The 14,159-nt window shown below is 43.2% G+C and overlaps 1 protein-coding gene across 1 annotated transcript; it reads right to left on the bottom strand.

Annotated features, from left to right (window-relative positions):
- Positions 1-1,106: 1,106 nt before the first annotated feature.
- On the bottom strand, positions 1,107-13,497 carry LOC311230319 (putative nuclear hormone receptor HR38). The gene is made up of 7 exons (XM_084316561.1): positions 13,374-13,497; positions 10,020-10,828; positions 9,724-9,853; positions 9,266-9,429; positions 8,323-8,525; positions 5,465-5,643; positions 1,107-3,217 (listed from the first exon to the last, which is right to left on the bottom strand). The coding sequence occupies exons 2-7, from the start codon at positions 10,824-10,826 to the stop codon at positions 2,955-2,957; spliced, it is 1,746 nt and encodes a 581-aa protein (XP_084172687.1). The 5' UTR covers positions 10,827-10,828; positions 13,374-13,497; the 3' UTR covers positions 1,107-2,954.
- Between the last annotated feature and the right edge of the window lie 662 nt (positions 13,498-14,159).

Below are 14,159 nucleotides of genomic sequence, written 5' to 3'. Positions count from 1 at the left end.
CTCACTCTCTCTCTCTCTATACGGTATATCTGTATCACATTACCAGAACTCACAAATACAAAGTATTTAAAAGTATTGAATTTTACACACGTGCCACAAATATAGAAATAGACACAGGGGGTGGGGGGGGGGGGTATTCTGTATACGGTCTTAGGACATCCCATGTGCTCTTAGCTGCTCATCTTCATCACATTTCATTGTGGTTTTTACTTAAGAAATCGAATTTATTCAAAACAAACATAAAAAAAAGAAAACGTAAAAACGCTGCATGCGGTTTCTCAGGAGGACGTGTAAGGCAAAACAGTAGCAGAGGCTTATACAAATGCACAAAGTTAAGGTTCGAGAACGAAAGCACAAAGAGCCTTGTGTTGATACGTGTAATAGGGAAAACACATTATTCCCTCTCAGTCAGGAAATTACTTTCTATTATCTATGAACTTGTGTGATCATCTTTATATAACCCTGACTTTTCAAGTATATTTGGGTATAAAGGTTTTCAATTCATTCCACGTTCTAAATGTGAGTAGTTTGCAAACATTATTAAACTACTGTACCAAACCTTGGGGCCTCATCTATCAAATGTGTTCTTTAAGATCTACATATTGTACATATGGTTATTATAAATAAAACTAAGACTGAAACGACGTTTCTTTAGTAAACTGAATTAAAAGTAGAAACTGAGGTTTGTGGGAAAATTGGTTTGAAATCAGTTTGAACTGAATGTCTCATTCGACCTGCATGGTCCTGACCATCAAAATGCCCAAACAAATTTTAACCAAAAAAAAAGAGAATAAAACAAACAGAAAATGATACAGCAGCCCCGGGTGGAAGTGAAAGTAAAAAAAAAATAACGGTATTGTAATTTAATCTAATCTAAAATCTAAATCGGAAATTATTAGAAAAATAATAACTAATACTATCAAATGCACTTGAATCATAAAACTTTATGAAACACAGTTTCACTTTATAAATGATGCTCCCTCAGCAAGTTGACCATATACGATTTAGTTTTATTTGCAGGCCCTAAATAAATTGTCATCAATTAATGCTTTTCTTACTTTACAAAGTGGTGTGTGTGTGTGTGCATGTGTGCATGTGTGCATGCATGTGTGTGTGTGTGTGTGTGTGTGTGTGTGTGTGTGTGTGTGTGTGTGTGTGTGTGTGTGTGTGTGTGTGTGTGTGTGTGTGTGTGTGTGTGTGTGTGTGTGTGTGTGTGTGTGTGTGTGTGTGCGTGTGTGTGTGTGCGTGCGTTTGTGTGCAAATATGACATCAAGTCAGGTGCTGGCATAGAGCAGAACACTTTGAATAAATAATCGATCTGTGTGAATTTCTAGCCTACATATGTACATTTAAAATGTCATACAACCTTTCTATAAATGAGGCCCTTAGTCGTGATCTGCAATGGAATCTGTGGATTTCCACCCACAAATCTTCCACAATGATTGAAACTATTTCAAAGGCACTTCTTTTTTTAAATGCATACATTTTCATTCTGATGGCATCCATTTCTCCATTTCAAATCATCACATGATGTACAAGCTTTATAAAAAAAAAGTTTTTAAAAAGAAAGATTCAACCTAAGCAAGGATTATGGCACTGAATTTTGGATCATTTAAGGCTTGAAGGTTCTGTCATATCAATCTGTAATATCAAAACATTTACAAACTTTGGTCCAAGACCTTCCAACGGTGTACGATCAGGATCACAAACATCTGTCCTGATACACGCGTGCTGTCGGCCTATAAACGGCTTGTAGTCGCTATAAAATAAACTCACTTTTGAAAAATAGGACTCTAAGCTTGTTTAAGGAGAAAGTCTAGGAGGGACCTGCATGTCTAACTATGTCCGTCTCAGCTTACCACCTCAACGTGTTTGAAAACGTGAATCAAACCGATTAGCATCGAGTGTCTGAGCATTTACTCCTCTTTTCGTCAGAGCTGTATACATAAACACCACATCATACCTGCCCGCTCACCCATGTCCCTTTTCCTTAAGCGTGCAAAGACACAATTCACACAAAGCCGTTAAAACACTCACACACACGGGAAAAAAATAAAATATATTGTCCTGAAATTCGTCTTTCCATTTTGCTTCTGTCCATCACAGTTTCACAGAACTGTAAAATATACATATATCCATCTTTGAATATTTACACATATACTGTATATTAATTTTTTAGATCTTAAACGGAAGGGGTCTGGATTTTTAGAAGCCCAACCCCATTGGTCGCTTACCATCTTCGTCATCACACTCTTCGTCACAATTTTTTTAGCAATGCTAGTGCAAGTATGCACTCATTCAAGACTGTAGCACTGTTTTGACGAACAATCTTACTCACCCTTAGCTGCCAGAGTTGTACCTTTCCTGCTGACTTGTTGTACAGAACTTGTATGTCGCTAAGGATAAAAGCATCCGCTAAATGACTAAATGTAAATGTGAATGTTATTCTTGCCATTGATAGAGATCTTATTGAACTACGATGTTGAGAGAAATGTTTTCATGACTCCCACTTGATTTGGTCTAACTAGCATTGCTAACTAATCTTAGTTTGTATTTTTATTCATTCCTAAAATGTTGATAAGAGGGCTCGAGCCAATTCCTCAGAGACAGAAACGGTGTTGACGGTGTAAGTGTGAATAATTTTTTTTTAAACATCTTTAGGTTGGTTAGCGATCAATAGGCTAAGGCATCTCCAACCTTCCCGTCAATCTGGGGGAGACAGACGATGTCCCAGTCCTCTCTTTTATCTGGTCGTTGTTGGACAAGAGTCACAGTCAGGCACTAAGTCAAGTGCACAACTCAGTGTGATCCGAAGGGGAAACACCCCCTCGTGGCTAAGTTCACCACTATAGATCACTACCGATCAATAGATTATGATCTCAGACAAGGTGTTCACCCCATTGTCAGTTTATCAGTTTATTTCGTATCACGTTTTTCCTTTTTTTTGCATCCTTTCAGAACGGTAAGGTATCCATGAAGATTTTGTCCACAATCGGTGGGGGCGGGACCAGGTTCTCCAGTTTCAGGTAGAAGATTCGCTGGAGGCCCTGGGTGCATAGGGTCCTCAGTTCAGGGAGTTTCCCCAGGAGACGGGAGAGGAAGTTGGGCTGGGGCCGACCCGATTCCGATCCGTTCCCTGTCACGTGTTCCCTCAGGCAGGTGATCAAGTGGTTCTGAAACTCCTCGACCCGTTTGGGCTCTTTCAGGCCGTGGCGATCTAGGCACAAAGACATTACAGTGAGGAATCTGGGCAGCACTGATATGATATGATGTACATTTGATACACCTGTTAAAAGTGTCATCTCCTATAACACCAGAGCTGCTCACCATATCTCGCTATATCTCATGTTAACACTTCCTTTTGTCAACCTCCTTCCAATTTGCTGCTCCCGGGGCCCCGTTCCCCGTACCTGGATAACTGAGTTAGCCGGATAATTTCCTGTCTAGTCTGACTTAAGCCGGACCTTCCTGTTCCCCGACGCGCGATTGTCTAAATCACCATGACAACAGATCAAAAAGTTTGAGCCTGGTCGAGAGCAGGGTTAACTTCAGTTAGCCGGATGAACCATGGCCACGCCCCCGCAAATAAATGACAGCTCGCTTCCTGAAATGATTCTCACAGTCTAGATCCCATTTATACCATTCTGAATTATGTTTCTGTGCTTCGTTTTCCTAGAGGGGGCTTTTGAAATGTATAATAATAGAACTAAATGCTGATAATAAATCATATTGAGCCTATAGATTTACTTTGTCCTAAATAAAATAATGCACGTCATATACGGCGCTCGGAGTCGCGATACACGCTGCATGTGGTTATTTTAATAACGGCGCATTGCAAATGTGAATCCCGCGGGGATATTTTTAATGAATGAAACCTATCGGCCGTTTGGCTCTGATTAGTTTCGTATATTCTCCGCTGTAGATTTGCTTAACGGAGCGCCCGGATTGTGTTTCATTCAAGCATAAAATTGAAGTGTCTCTGCGTGGATTGTGGTTTTTGTGTGATATTGTAACTGGGATTAAAATGTCTGATGAGATGCGCTGTTTGACGGATTTGAGAAATTGAATGAGCCGTTGACGTCACATTAATGCATTTGAGAATAAAGAGATAAAACTTCATTTTTTGGTAAGAAAAATATTCTAAACACGGGTCTCTCGTCCATTAATGCATAAACAATGAGTATATCCTGTCTGGCACAGTGGCGCAGCGGCTAGTGCTGAATCCTGGCAACCGGGCGACCGGTGTTTGAAACCCCGTGTTTCCAATATAATTTTTTTGGAATATAATATTAATGATTATACGCAAAAGTAGCCTAGTTTTAAGTTAAAATATTATAAATCTACATGCATTGAGGATGTCATTCTTTATATAGCTCTCAACGTGCACCAAATTGAATTATTCCTACATTGCAAAAAGAAGGAAAAGACTAGGAGAAGTGGGATTCGAACCCGGGCCGCCTGTGTGAAAGTCAAAAGCAGAAACCGTTACACCACAGTGCAGATAAGTAAAAGATCCACCATACATCAATCAATGGGTAAGAGAGCCGTATCCTTATTCTGTATAACAGTTTAACTAATTATTTTCGCTAGCAAGATCTCATTTGATTATCCATTCCATAAACCTACTGCCAGCAGGCAAGTTTAAAGAAATATAATCTGATTGATTGGGGTAATGAGGGACTTAAAATTAGCCTATAGATAACGCATTTAACTTGTCGGCGAGGCGATTGAGCCGTACTGCAATCTGTTAATAAAGTTTTAAATCAATTAATCAATCAATGCCGTTAGAAAATCAGGATCTCTGCTATCGATACGTGCTGGCTTTTCAACTGAAGCGGCCGCACGCACTTATCCTGGGTCTCAAGTCTGGTTCGAGTTAACGAGACTGAATCCACCTTCGAGGAACAGGAAAATCCCGGCTTCAAACATCGGGTTAACTGAATCTGGATAATGGGACTCTTGATCGACTTAGTTGAACCAGGTACGGGGAATAGGGCCCTGCAGTTGGAACGAGATGCAAAACAAATTGATCCCCCCTCACTACTTTTAAGGACTCCATCGCAGAGTTGTTTACACACACCTGCTGTCACCCAGCCTTTTAAATTAACTGAAATTTTTCTATTCTGCTTCATGTATTTACATACCTTATAATTTTATTTGGTTGTTTATTTAATTTATTCACTTTTTTCATTATTTCCCTTACCTCTGTGATGTCTGTCTCTTTTCTATTTAATTTAATTATTTTATTATTTTATTTTATTATTTTGTCCCCTTTACCTGTTACCCTTCGAGAGGTCCTTTTGTCCTCTCACCAGGCCATCATTGTAAATAGGAATTTGTTCTTAATTGACCTGCCTGGGGGGTGTTCCATCGCAATTCTTCCCAGTAGGAAGTCGGACATTCCGACATGTCTGGAACAATGCACGAGTACAGTACAATGAGGCCGTTTCTCTGTGTGTCTCACCGGTGATGATGACGAGCGCTGTGAGGCAGGAGAAGGATGACACGTCCAGGTTCATGCGGTGGAGACTCTGGGAGAAATCCATGATGGAGTCGATCCAGTCGCCGAACCCACGGATGCACTGCATGCGATGGAGGACCGTCCCGTTGCAGAAGATCAGCTTGTTCTTCTCTGGGCTGGACCTGAAGATGGACAGAAAACGTTCACGATAACGTTCCAATATCCCCCCCCCCCCCCCCCCCCCGGGGGATGGCCTAGAGGTGAAGAGGTCGCTGGTTCGATCCCCCGGCCCTGACGGGAGGGGTGTATTTCAGCTACAGCGTGAGTTGGTGACTGAAGGGTGGCTGGTATTACATCTACGACGCCCACCATCCTGCCTAAGTGCCCTTGAGCAAGGAACTGAACCCACAAAACTGCTCCAGGGGCGCTGCACGGTGTGTAACCCTGCACTCTGACCTCTCAGATGAAATGCATATGTGTGGGGGACTGTGTGTATGTGTAACTAGGAGGGATATGAGGACTGTGTGTATGTGTAACTAGGAGGGATATGAGGACTGTGTGTATGTGGAGGGATATGAGGACTGTGTGTATGTGTAACTAGGAGGGATATGAGGACTGTGTGTTTGTGTAACTAGGAGGGATATGAGGACTGTGTGTATGTGTAACTAGGAGGGATATGAGGACTGTGTGTATGTGTAACTAGGAGGGATATGAGGACTGTGTGTATGTGTAACTAGGAGGGATATGAGGACTGTGTGTTTGTGTAACTAGGAGGGATATGAGGACTGTGTGTATGTGTAACTAGGAGGGATATGAGGACTGTGTGTATGTGTAACTAGGAGGGATATGAGGACTGTGTGTTTGTGTAACTAGGAGGGATATGAGGACTGTGTGTATGTGTAACTAGGAGGGATATGAGGACTGTGTGTATGTGGAGGGATATGAGGACTGTGTGTATGTGTAACTAGGAGGGATATGAGGACTGTGTGTATGTGGAGGGATATGAGGACTGTGTGTATGTGTAACTATAGGAGGGATATGAGGACTGTGTGTATGTGTAACTAGGAGGGATATGAGGACTGTGTGTATGTGTAACTAGGAGGGATATGAGGACTGTGTATGTGTAACTAGGAGGATATGAGGACTATGTGTATGTGTAACTAGGAGGGATATGAGGACTGTGTGTATGTGTAACTAGGAGGGATATGAGGACTGTGTGTATGTGTAACTAGGAGGGATATGAGGACTGTGTGTATGTGTAACTAGGAGGGATATGAGGACTGTGTGTATGTGTAACTAGGAGGGATATGAGGACTGTGTGTATGTGTAACTAGGAGGATATGAGGACTGTGTGTATGTGTAACTAGGAGGATATGAGGACTGTGTGTATGTGTAACTAGGAGGATATGAGGACTATGTGTATGTGTAACTATAGGAGGGATATGAGGACTGTGTGTATGTGTAACTAGGAGGGATATGAGGACTGTGTGTATGTGTAACTAGGAGAATATGAGGACTATGTGTATGTGTAACTATAGGAGGGATATGAGGACTGTGTGTATGTGTAACTAGGAGGGATATGCAAAAAGACACATTTCAATTGCCTTGTGTATACTGACAATAAAGTAATCTTCTTCTTCAATAAAATGTACACAATGGTGTTAAAGGCATCTGCGTAATGATGAAATGGTAATTAAGAAGATTGGTAGAATGAGGGCCATACAGCATGGTTATATGGTTGTATATTTGTGGTTCTGTAGCTCAATAGAGCGTGATACCAACACTACCAGGGTTCAGGGTTTGATTACAACCGGGGTCAGCCATGTTCAAACATGGACACGCAATGTCATAATGTATCTGGTCTTACATTGCCTATGAGCCGCCACTAGGGGCAGAGTGGCTAACTGTGAGAGAGTGTATGACTGGGTGAGTCAGTGACACTGCCAGCGAAAGAGGTGCTTTTTTTTTTATATATAAAAGCACCCACCAAACGGCATATGTTATGGTTGGTGATACCATGGTCTGGGAGAATACTATGGTAACGAGATACCCTTTTCTGATTGGCCGGCAGGTGTGCCATTAAAACCGTTCAATGCACGCGTAGTTCAGCACCAGTTTAATCACCATTCTAAATTCGTCCACTACCCAACCTGTAACCATAGCAACATTAAAGCGCACAGCTGTCCAAGCTATTCATTATCAACCGCGGCCGAGCACAGCTGACTTATCAACTTGATAAACTAACGACCAAGAAGGAAAACACACAATATGGCAAAGTGCAAAACATTTGGGAATGCGTTTATTTTATATTATTATAACTATGTATGATAGCATGTACAATAATGCTGTATACTGTATACAGTATTTCTACCTCATATATATATCCACATATGTCTGTACATACCTACATATAATCCTTTTTACATATCTGTCCATATTCCTTACCTACTCTTACTAGTTACGCTGCTTGTAGTGTGGTAGTGAAAGGGTTAACCTTATGTGGTGTGGTAGTGAAAGGGTTAACCCTTTGTAGTGTGGTAGTGGAAGGGTTACCCGTCTGTAGTGTGGTAGTGAAAGGGTTAACCGTATGTGGTGTGGTAGTGAAAGGGTTAACCCTTTGTAGTGTGGTAGTGGAAGGGTTAATCTCATGCAGTGTGGCAGTGAAAGTGTTAACCGTCTGCAGGGTGGCAGTGGAAGGGTTAACCGTCTGCAGTGTGGCAGTGAAAGCGTTAACCCTTTTGTAGTGTGGCAGTGAAAGGGTTAACCGTCTGCAGGGTGGCAGTGGAAGGGTTAAACCGTCTGCAGTGTGGCAGTGAAAGTGTTAACCCTTTGTAGTGTGGCAGTGAAAGGGTTAAACCTACCTGTATGCCAGTCGCAGGATGAAGAGTTCTACGAAGGCAGATTCAAGGAGCAGCTCCTGGTCCTCTGGGCAGAACTCTGGGAACCCTGGGATGGTGTCGGCCCACTTCCTCACCACATCCAGGGTGCCGGAGAGCAGGTCATAGAACTGCTGGATGTCACTAGCATCCTCCTTCTCTGATTGGCTGACCACCGTCTCTTGGTACTGAGAAGGGAAAGAGATGCGTAACTGCTACTATTGTCCTTGATACCCCTGGTTTACTGATATAATATTATTGTATATTTAATTGTTTGGTCTTATCTAAGGCATTTTACTGCCTTCACTAATGTAGTACATAGTATTAGTGTGTGCGCACTATTGTTATTATTATATATAGCACTATTACTCAGTAGTACTAATTAATATATCTTATACGCAGCTTAATCACCTGTCCATTGTATATTACTATTGCACTTTACTGTTACATTTGCATTCTGGTTGGATTCCAAACTTATTTTTGTTGTACTGTACTTGTGCTGTATAATGATGACAATACATTTTAATCTAATATATATATATCCTGTTAATAACTTTATTTGTACAGAAGTAAAGTTCAAAGTGCTTCACAACAGGCAAAAAATACAAAAGAAATACAGGCATAAGCGAGCATAAAAAAGATAGAGAGGTAGCAAGGTAAGGTAAATCACAGTTTTTCACATTAGGATCTAGCATCCCAATAGGCCTCTCTGTTTACAGTTTCATTCAGTAATACAAATAATAAAAAATAGAATAGACAGAGTAAAAAAAAAGTGCGGTTTGATTCCGTTTAAAAATAGGCTAACAATAAATAATAATTGTCCTTGTCCTTCATTAAAAGGGCCCTTAAACGCCCCAAAGCGGGCTATAAGCAACATCATTATATTAATGAACCATGCGGTAAGTCAGCTGACAAAGTCTCGACTTACCTTGGAGTAGTCAAGCTTCGCTATGGTGGGATTTGAGTCTACGTGAGCCCTCACGAGGGAGGCGATGATGTTGACAGGGGGCGGGGTGCTCGAACCCTCAGCTGTGTTCTTGGGTTTGGAGGGTAGACGACCCCGGCGTCCTTTGAGGCTGTCTGTTCGGACGACTGGAGGGGGGAGGGGGGGGGGGGGGGGGGGGGGGGGAGAAAAGAAGAGGGGAAATTGACTCGACTCTCGCGCATGTCTGAGATTCTCACATGACGCCCTGCCCCTCTCACTTTCCCCAAACAACTGCTCTATCAATTTGATCTTTTTCTACAGCTGGCTCCGTAAGGCTCTAGTTGCACACATGTCTGTCATTCTCAGCTTTGGTTTCACAGGACGGGTCACTAGAAACCTAGAGTCCATATGATCGAGCATAAGTCACTGAAAGCTCCGGCCGGTGCGTGACATGGCCTTACCTTCTTTGACCATGCCCACCACCAGGCACTTCTGAAAGCGGCAGAACTGGCAGCGGTTTCTCCGCCTCTTGTCCACCGGACAGTCTTTGTTGGCAAGGCATACGTATTTAGCGTTCTTCTGTACCGTCCGCTGTCAGACATGAAGAGAAAAAGTTCTGCGTTAGTATAGAGGGCAATACAAGAATGCGGTGTAACAGTGTAACCAAATCCTTATTGAATGTCCTTTTTGGTATATTTCGCTAAATGTTTGACAGGTGAATGAAAATGAAAGGATGACTGTCATTCAAGTTATGTACCTTGAAGAAGCCTTTGCAGCCCTCACAGGTGCGAACGCCGTAGTGCTGACAGGAGGCGTTGTCTCCGCAGACCGCACAGCGACCCTCGCTCGACATCTTCGGAGAGGACATACCCTCCATTATTCTATGGTTGTCCAGAGGTCCCTGCTCCAGGCACATGGGGGGACAGTGGTGAGGGGAGGCGTGCTGCTGAGGGGACGGGAAGAACGGGTCCTCCTCGCCCTGCTGGGGGTCCGGGTGCTGGCCGAGCGGAGAGTGCTGCTCTCCCGGGGAGCTGAAGGTGAAGAAATGCTGAGGCTTGTCGGCCACCCAGGACTGGGGGGCCGGAGAGTAGGGGCTGAACGGGGAGTCCCAGGCCTGCGTAGGCTGGGCCTGAAAGCCTGGTGTCGGGGGAGAGCCGGTGGCAGAGACCGGGCTGCCGTAGTAGTCGGAGCCACAAGAGGACAGAGTCTCGTCGAGGTAGCTCAGGGCGAAGGTGCCTGGGTAGCAGCCGTACACCTGAAGATCGTCCAGCTTGAAGGGCTGGTGCTGAGCCTGGGGACTGGAGCTTCCAACGACAGTAGCCTGGCCTGAGGGATCGGTGAGGACGGAGGTGGAGGTCATCTTGCAGGAGTACGCATCAAACTCCCCCAGATAGCCGTTGCCAACCAGGGTGTTGATGCTGGGCAGCGAGGAAGCAGACAGCTGGTCCTTCTGGCCACTGATGTCCATCGCCAGCTTGGCACTGAGATCAGGGTTCAAGAACTCAGAGCTGAAGCAGTTGCTGTCATAGGGCAGGGTTCCATACTGGGTCTGTACACAGGGCATTGCTAGAAAAGAGAACAACAACCACTATAAATGGTAAATGGTGCATTTTATATAGCGCTTTACAATTTGTTCCTCACATCTTACCCATTCACTCACACATTCACACACAGACAGCAGAGGCAACCATGCAAGGTGCCGAACTGCTCATCGGGAGCAGTTAGGGGTTAAGTGTCTTGCTCAAGGACACTTCAACACGCTGCCCGGGAGGAGCCGAAATCGAACCAGGAACCTCCAGATTACCAGACGACTGCTCTACCTCCCGAGCCACTGTCGCCCCCACTATGACATCCAAACTCCAACGATACATTTCTGTAAGATATATGTTGTTTCAGTAGATCTGACACGTGACATGTGGCACAGTATGCTATTCTATAATCCTCATCAGAGGTCTTGAGTTATTCAAAAATAGATAAATTCTATGCATGAAACTGCCACCTGTCTTGTGAAGATATACAGTCCAGTTGCTTTGACACAAGGAACACACAGCACACATGACTGTAGTGGTTGCGCAAGTCTGGCTTTTTTATAGCTGTTTTCAAATTGTGAGCAAGTGACGTTAGACTAGAGCGGACGACCGAGGCAGACAGTATTATGGTTGCATGTTAATTTGCACATAAAGTTGTAGAGTTAAAGAGACACCTCACGTTTCTCTCTCTCTCTCTCTCTCTCTCTCTCTCTCTCTCTCTCTCTCTCTCTCTCTCTCTCTCTCTCTCTCTCTCTCTCTCTCTCTCTCTCTCTCTCTCTCCGAGTGCCATTCCACTAACTTCAGGCCCCTGAGCGTTTCTCCCCAGTGATTCTCAGGAAGCCTGGAAAGCCAGCAATCCAATGGAGAGATAAGATATTCCATTACTGCCTTTTAATGCTTTGAAACCCCCCTTAAGTGGAGGGAGGGTAACCCTCTCACCACCACAAGGACTGTACTGACTGAGGAGTACTGGATATTGTATTTCAGCATAGGCTAAATGCCAGCTGAAGTGGGGAAGGCAGCGAGTGTGTGCGTGTCAAGTGCGTGTGTGCGCGAGTGTGTGTGTGTGTGTGTGTGTGTGTGTGTGTGTCTGTGTGTGTGCATGCGTGTGTGCGTGTGTGTGTGTGTGTGTGTTGTGTGTGTGTGTGTGTGTGTGTGTGTGTGTGTGTGTGTGTGTGTGTGCATGTGCATGCGTGTGTGCGTGTGTGTGTGTGTGTGTGTGTGTGTGACTGTGTGTGTGTGTGTGTGTGTGTGTGTGTCACTATTAACAGCAGAAGAACCCAGAGGTGCAAGCCTGTCATTCCTTCTATCTTCACATTTCTGGATAACATCTGGTCAATCTTTTTTCGTTTTATTATTCATTTGAAAAACGTTAAACACGTCTGTCTCTATAGCCTAATATCTGTCGCCAAGGTATGACACAGCCAGGTTGCTCGTATTATTATTTACAGGACAAGATGCCGCTAACATAAAAAAGAAAAAGTCGCGGCTTAACCTCTGAACAGTGCAAACACACGGTGCTATGCACTGCAAACATTTGCACCCGAAGGCACATCTCTATAGATGAAGACGAAAGAGACACCTGCTCCACCCTCGTTTGTGAGATTTCGCAACACAGGCAACTCCATATGCAAGCAGCCGGCGAAACAGCCAGTGAACTGTCAGCGAACACTATTAGATCAGCAGCCAGGCCACTCCGCGTGGTCGAGAAATACTATAGCGTTGCACTTGCGACCCCATGGGGGAAGCCTAATATAATACAGACAACTGTCTGTCTGTCGGGGAACACTAGATAAGACATCCCTATACTGTACCTCGCATTCTTGCATGTTTGCATTTTAAAAAGCGTGCGTTTGTACTTTATTGTTTGCATATTGTACTTTAGTTTGCATATTGTATATTTTGTATAGTGTTTGGTCTTTATCCTTTTGACTTTTTACTGTATGAAGCACAATCTGCAGGTGGCTCATCCAAGCATTTCACATGTATTGAGCCGTACTGCATGTATTGTACCCATTCTGCAATCTGTTAAATAAAGTTTTCATTCATTCATCCATTCATTCATTCATTCATTCACATTATATATGTGACAAATAAAATAAAACAAAAATAAAACAAACAACAAAAAGGCTCAATTATAGGCTATAGACTTGATTGATTGATTGATTGATTGATTGAAAACTTTATTAACAGATTGCAAAATGGGTACAATACAGTACAGATGCAGACCAGAGAAAGACTTTCGTCTTGTTCGTCTTGTTTCGTCTTGTTTACGACTAGACTTGCTTCACTAATTGGTATCACAGCCAAGAAAGTTTACCCCCAGAGGACAAATTACAATAAATGGACAGTATAGGTTGTCATGACATTTTAAAATAGGCTATATCAATCGGCGTAGCTGCAGACCCAAGTTATGAAGGAAATAGACCCCATTAGACGAGTGCAATAAGTTAGAACAAGCATTCATCTTTAAAGTTTAAGCATCCACATCATCACAATTCATAGAACCGACCACAACAATAATAACAGTGATAATAATATGCTTGTAATTAATGCAAATAAAATAAGCCGCTTTCACCCACCTGATTTATAAATCACAATATCCGGATTGTTTGTAGATTTTTGTTTTCATTTATTCCAATCGAGGAGGATGAGAGACACATGAACATCACCAGTACAGTACTGCAAACTGCTCTGATACTCGGGCTATACAGCGCGCCGTCTGCCACCATACAGTCTGTTTTATTTCACTGATCTGACGACGCAGGATGGGCGTGTCTTTCTCCATATATGGCGAACAAGGCGGTGGAACTTTCCGGACCGCGGGCCAATGGCGTCGCTTTCACACAGACGCTCCCGAGTGTGACGCACGCGCTCGGGATTCCATTGACGCACGAGCCGGCCATCATCAATAGTTTATTTTTAGCTAATTTAAGGCAGTTATAGCCTCACACGTCAGACGCGTGAGGCTATAACTGCCGTAAATGAGTTAAAAATAAACTATTGATGATGACATCTTATCGCTAGGGGTGTAGTTACAACAGAGCTAGGCATTTATAAGAGAGAGGGAAACCACGTTGATACTAGGCTATTACTTCTCTATTTATTTATATGTTCCACCCGTGCGAGTTTTTTGGTGATTCTTTTTACATCTTATTTGCAAGTTTCATCAACAATAACAAGGGGTGTCTTGTAGCACTTTTACAGAATAAATTGAGATTTCTCAGCGACAGTAGCCTAATAGCCTAACACTGAATGAATGAATGAATGAATGAATGAATGAATGAATGAATGAATGAATGAATGAATGAATGAATGAATTAATTAATGAAAACTTTATTTAACAGATTGCAGAATGGGTACAATAC

Source organism: Notolepis coatsorum (genome assembly GCF_963971535.1).
Source record: "Notolepis coatsorum genome assembly, chromosome: 6".
In the NCBI taxonomy this organism is placed as follows: domain Eukaryota; kingdom Metazoa; phylum Chordata; class Actinopteri; order Aulopiformes; family Paralepididae; genus Notolepis; species Notolepis coatsorum.
This window is presented reverse-complemented; position numbering and strand designations above follow the sequence as displayed.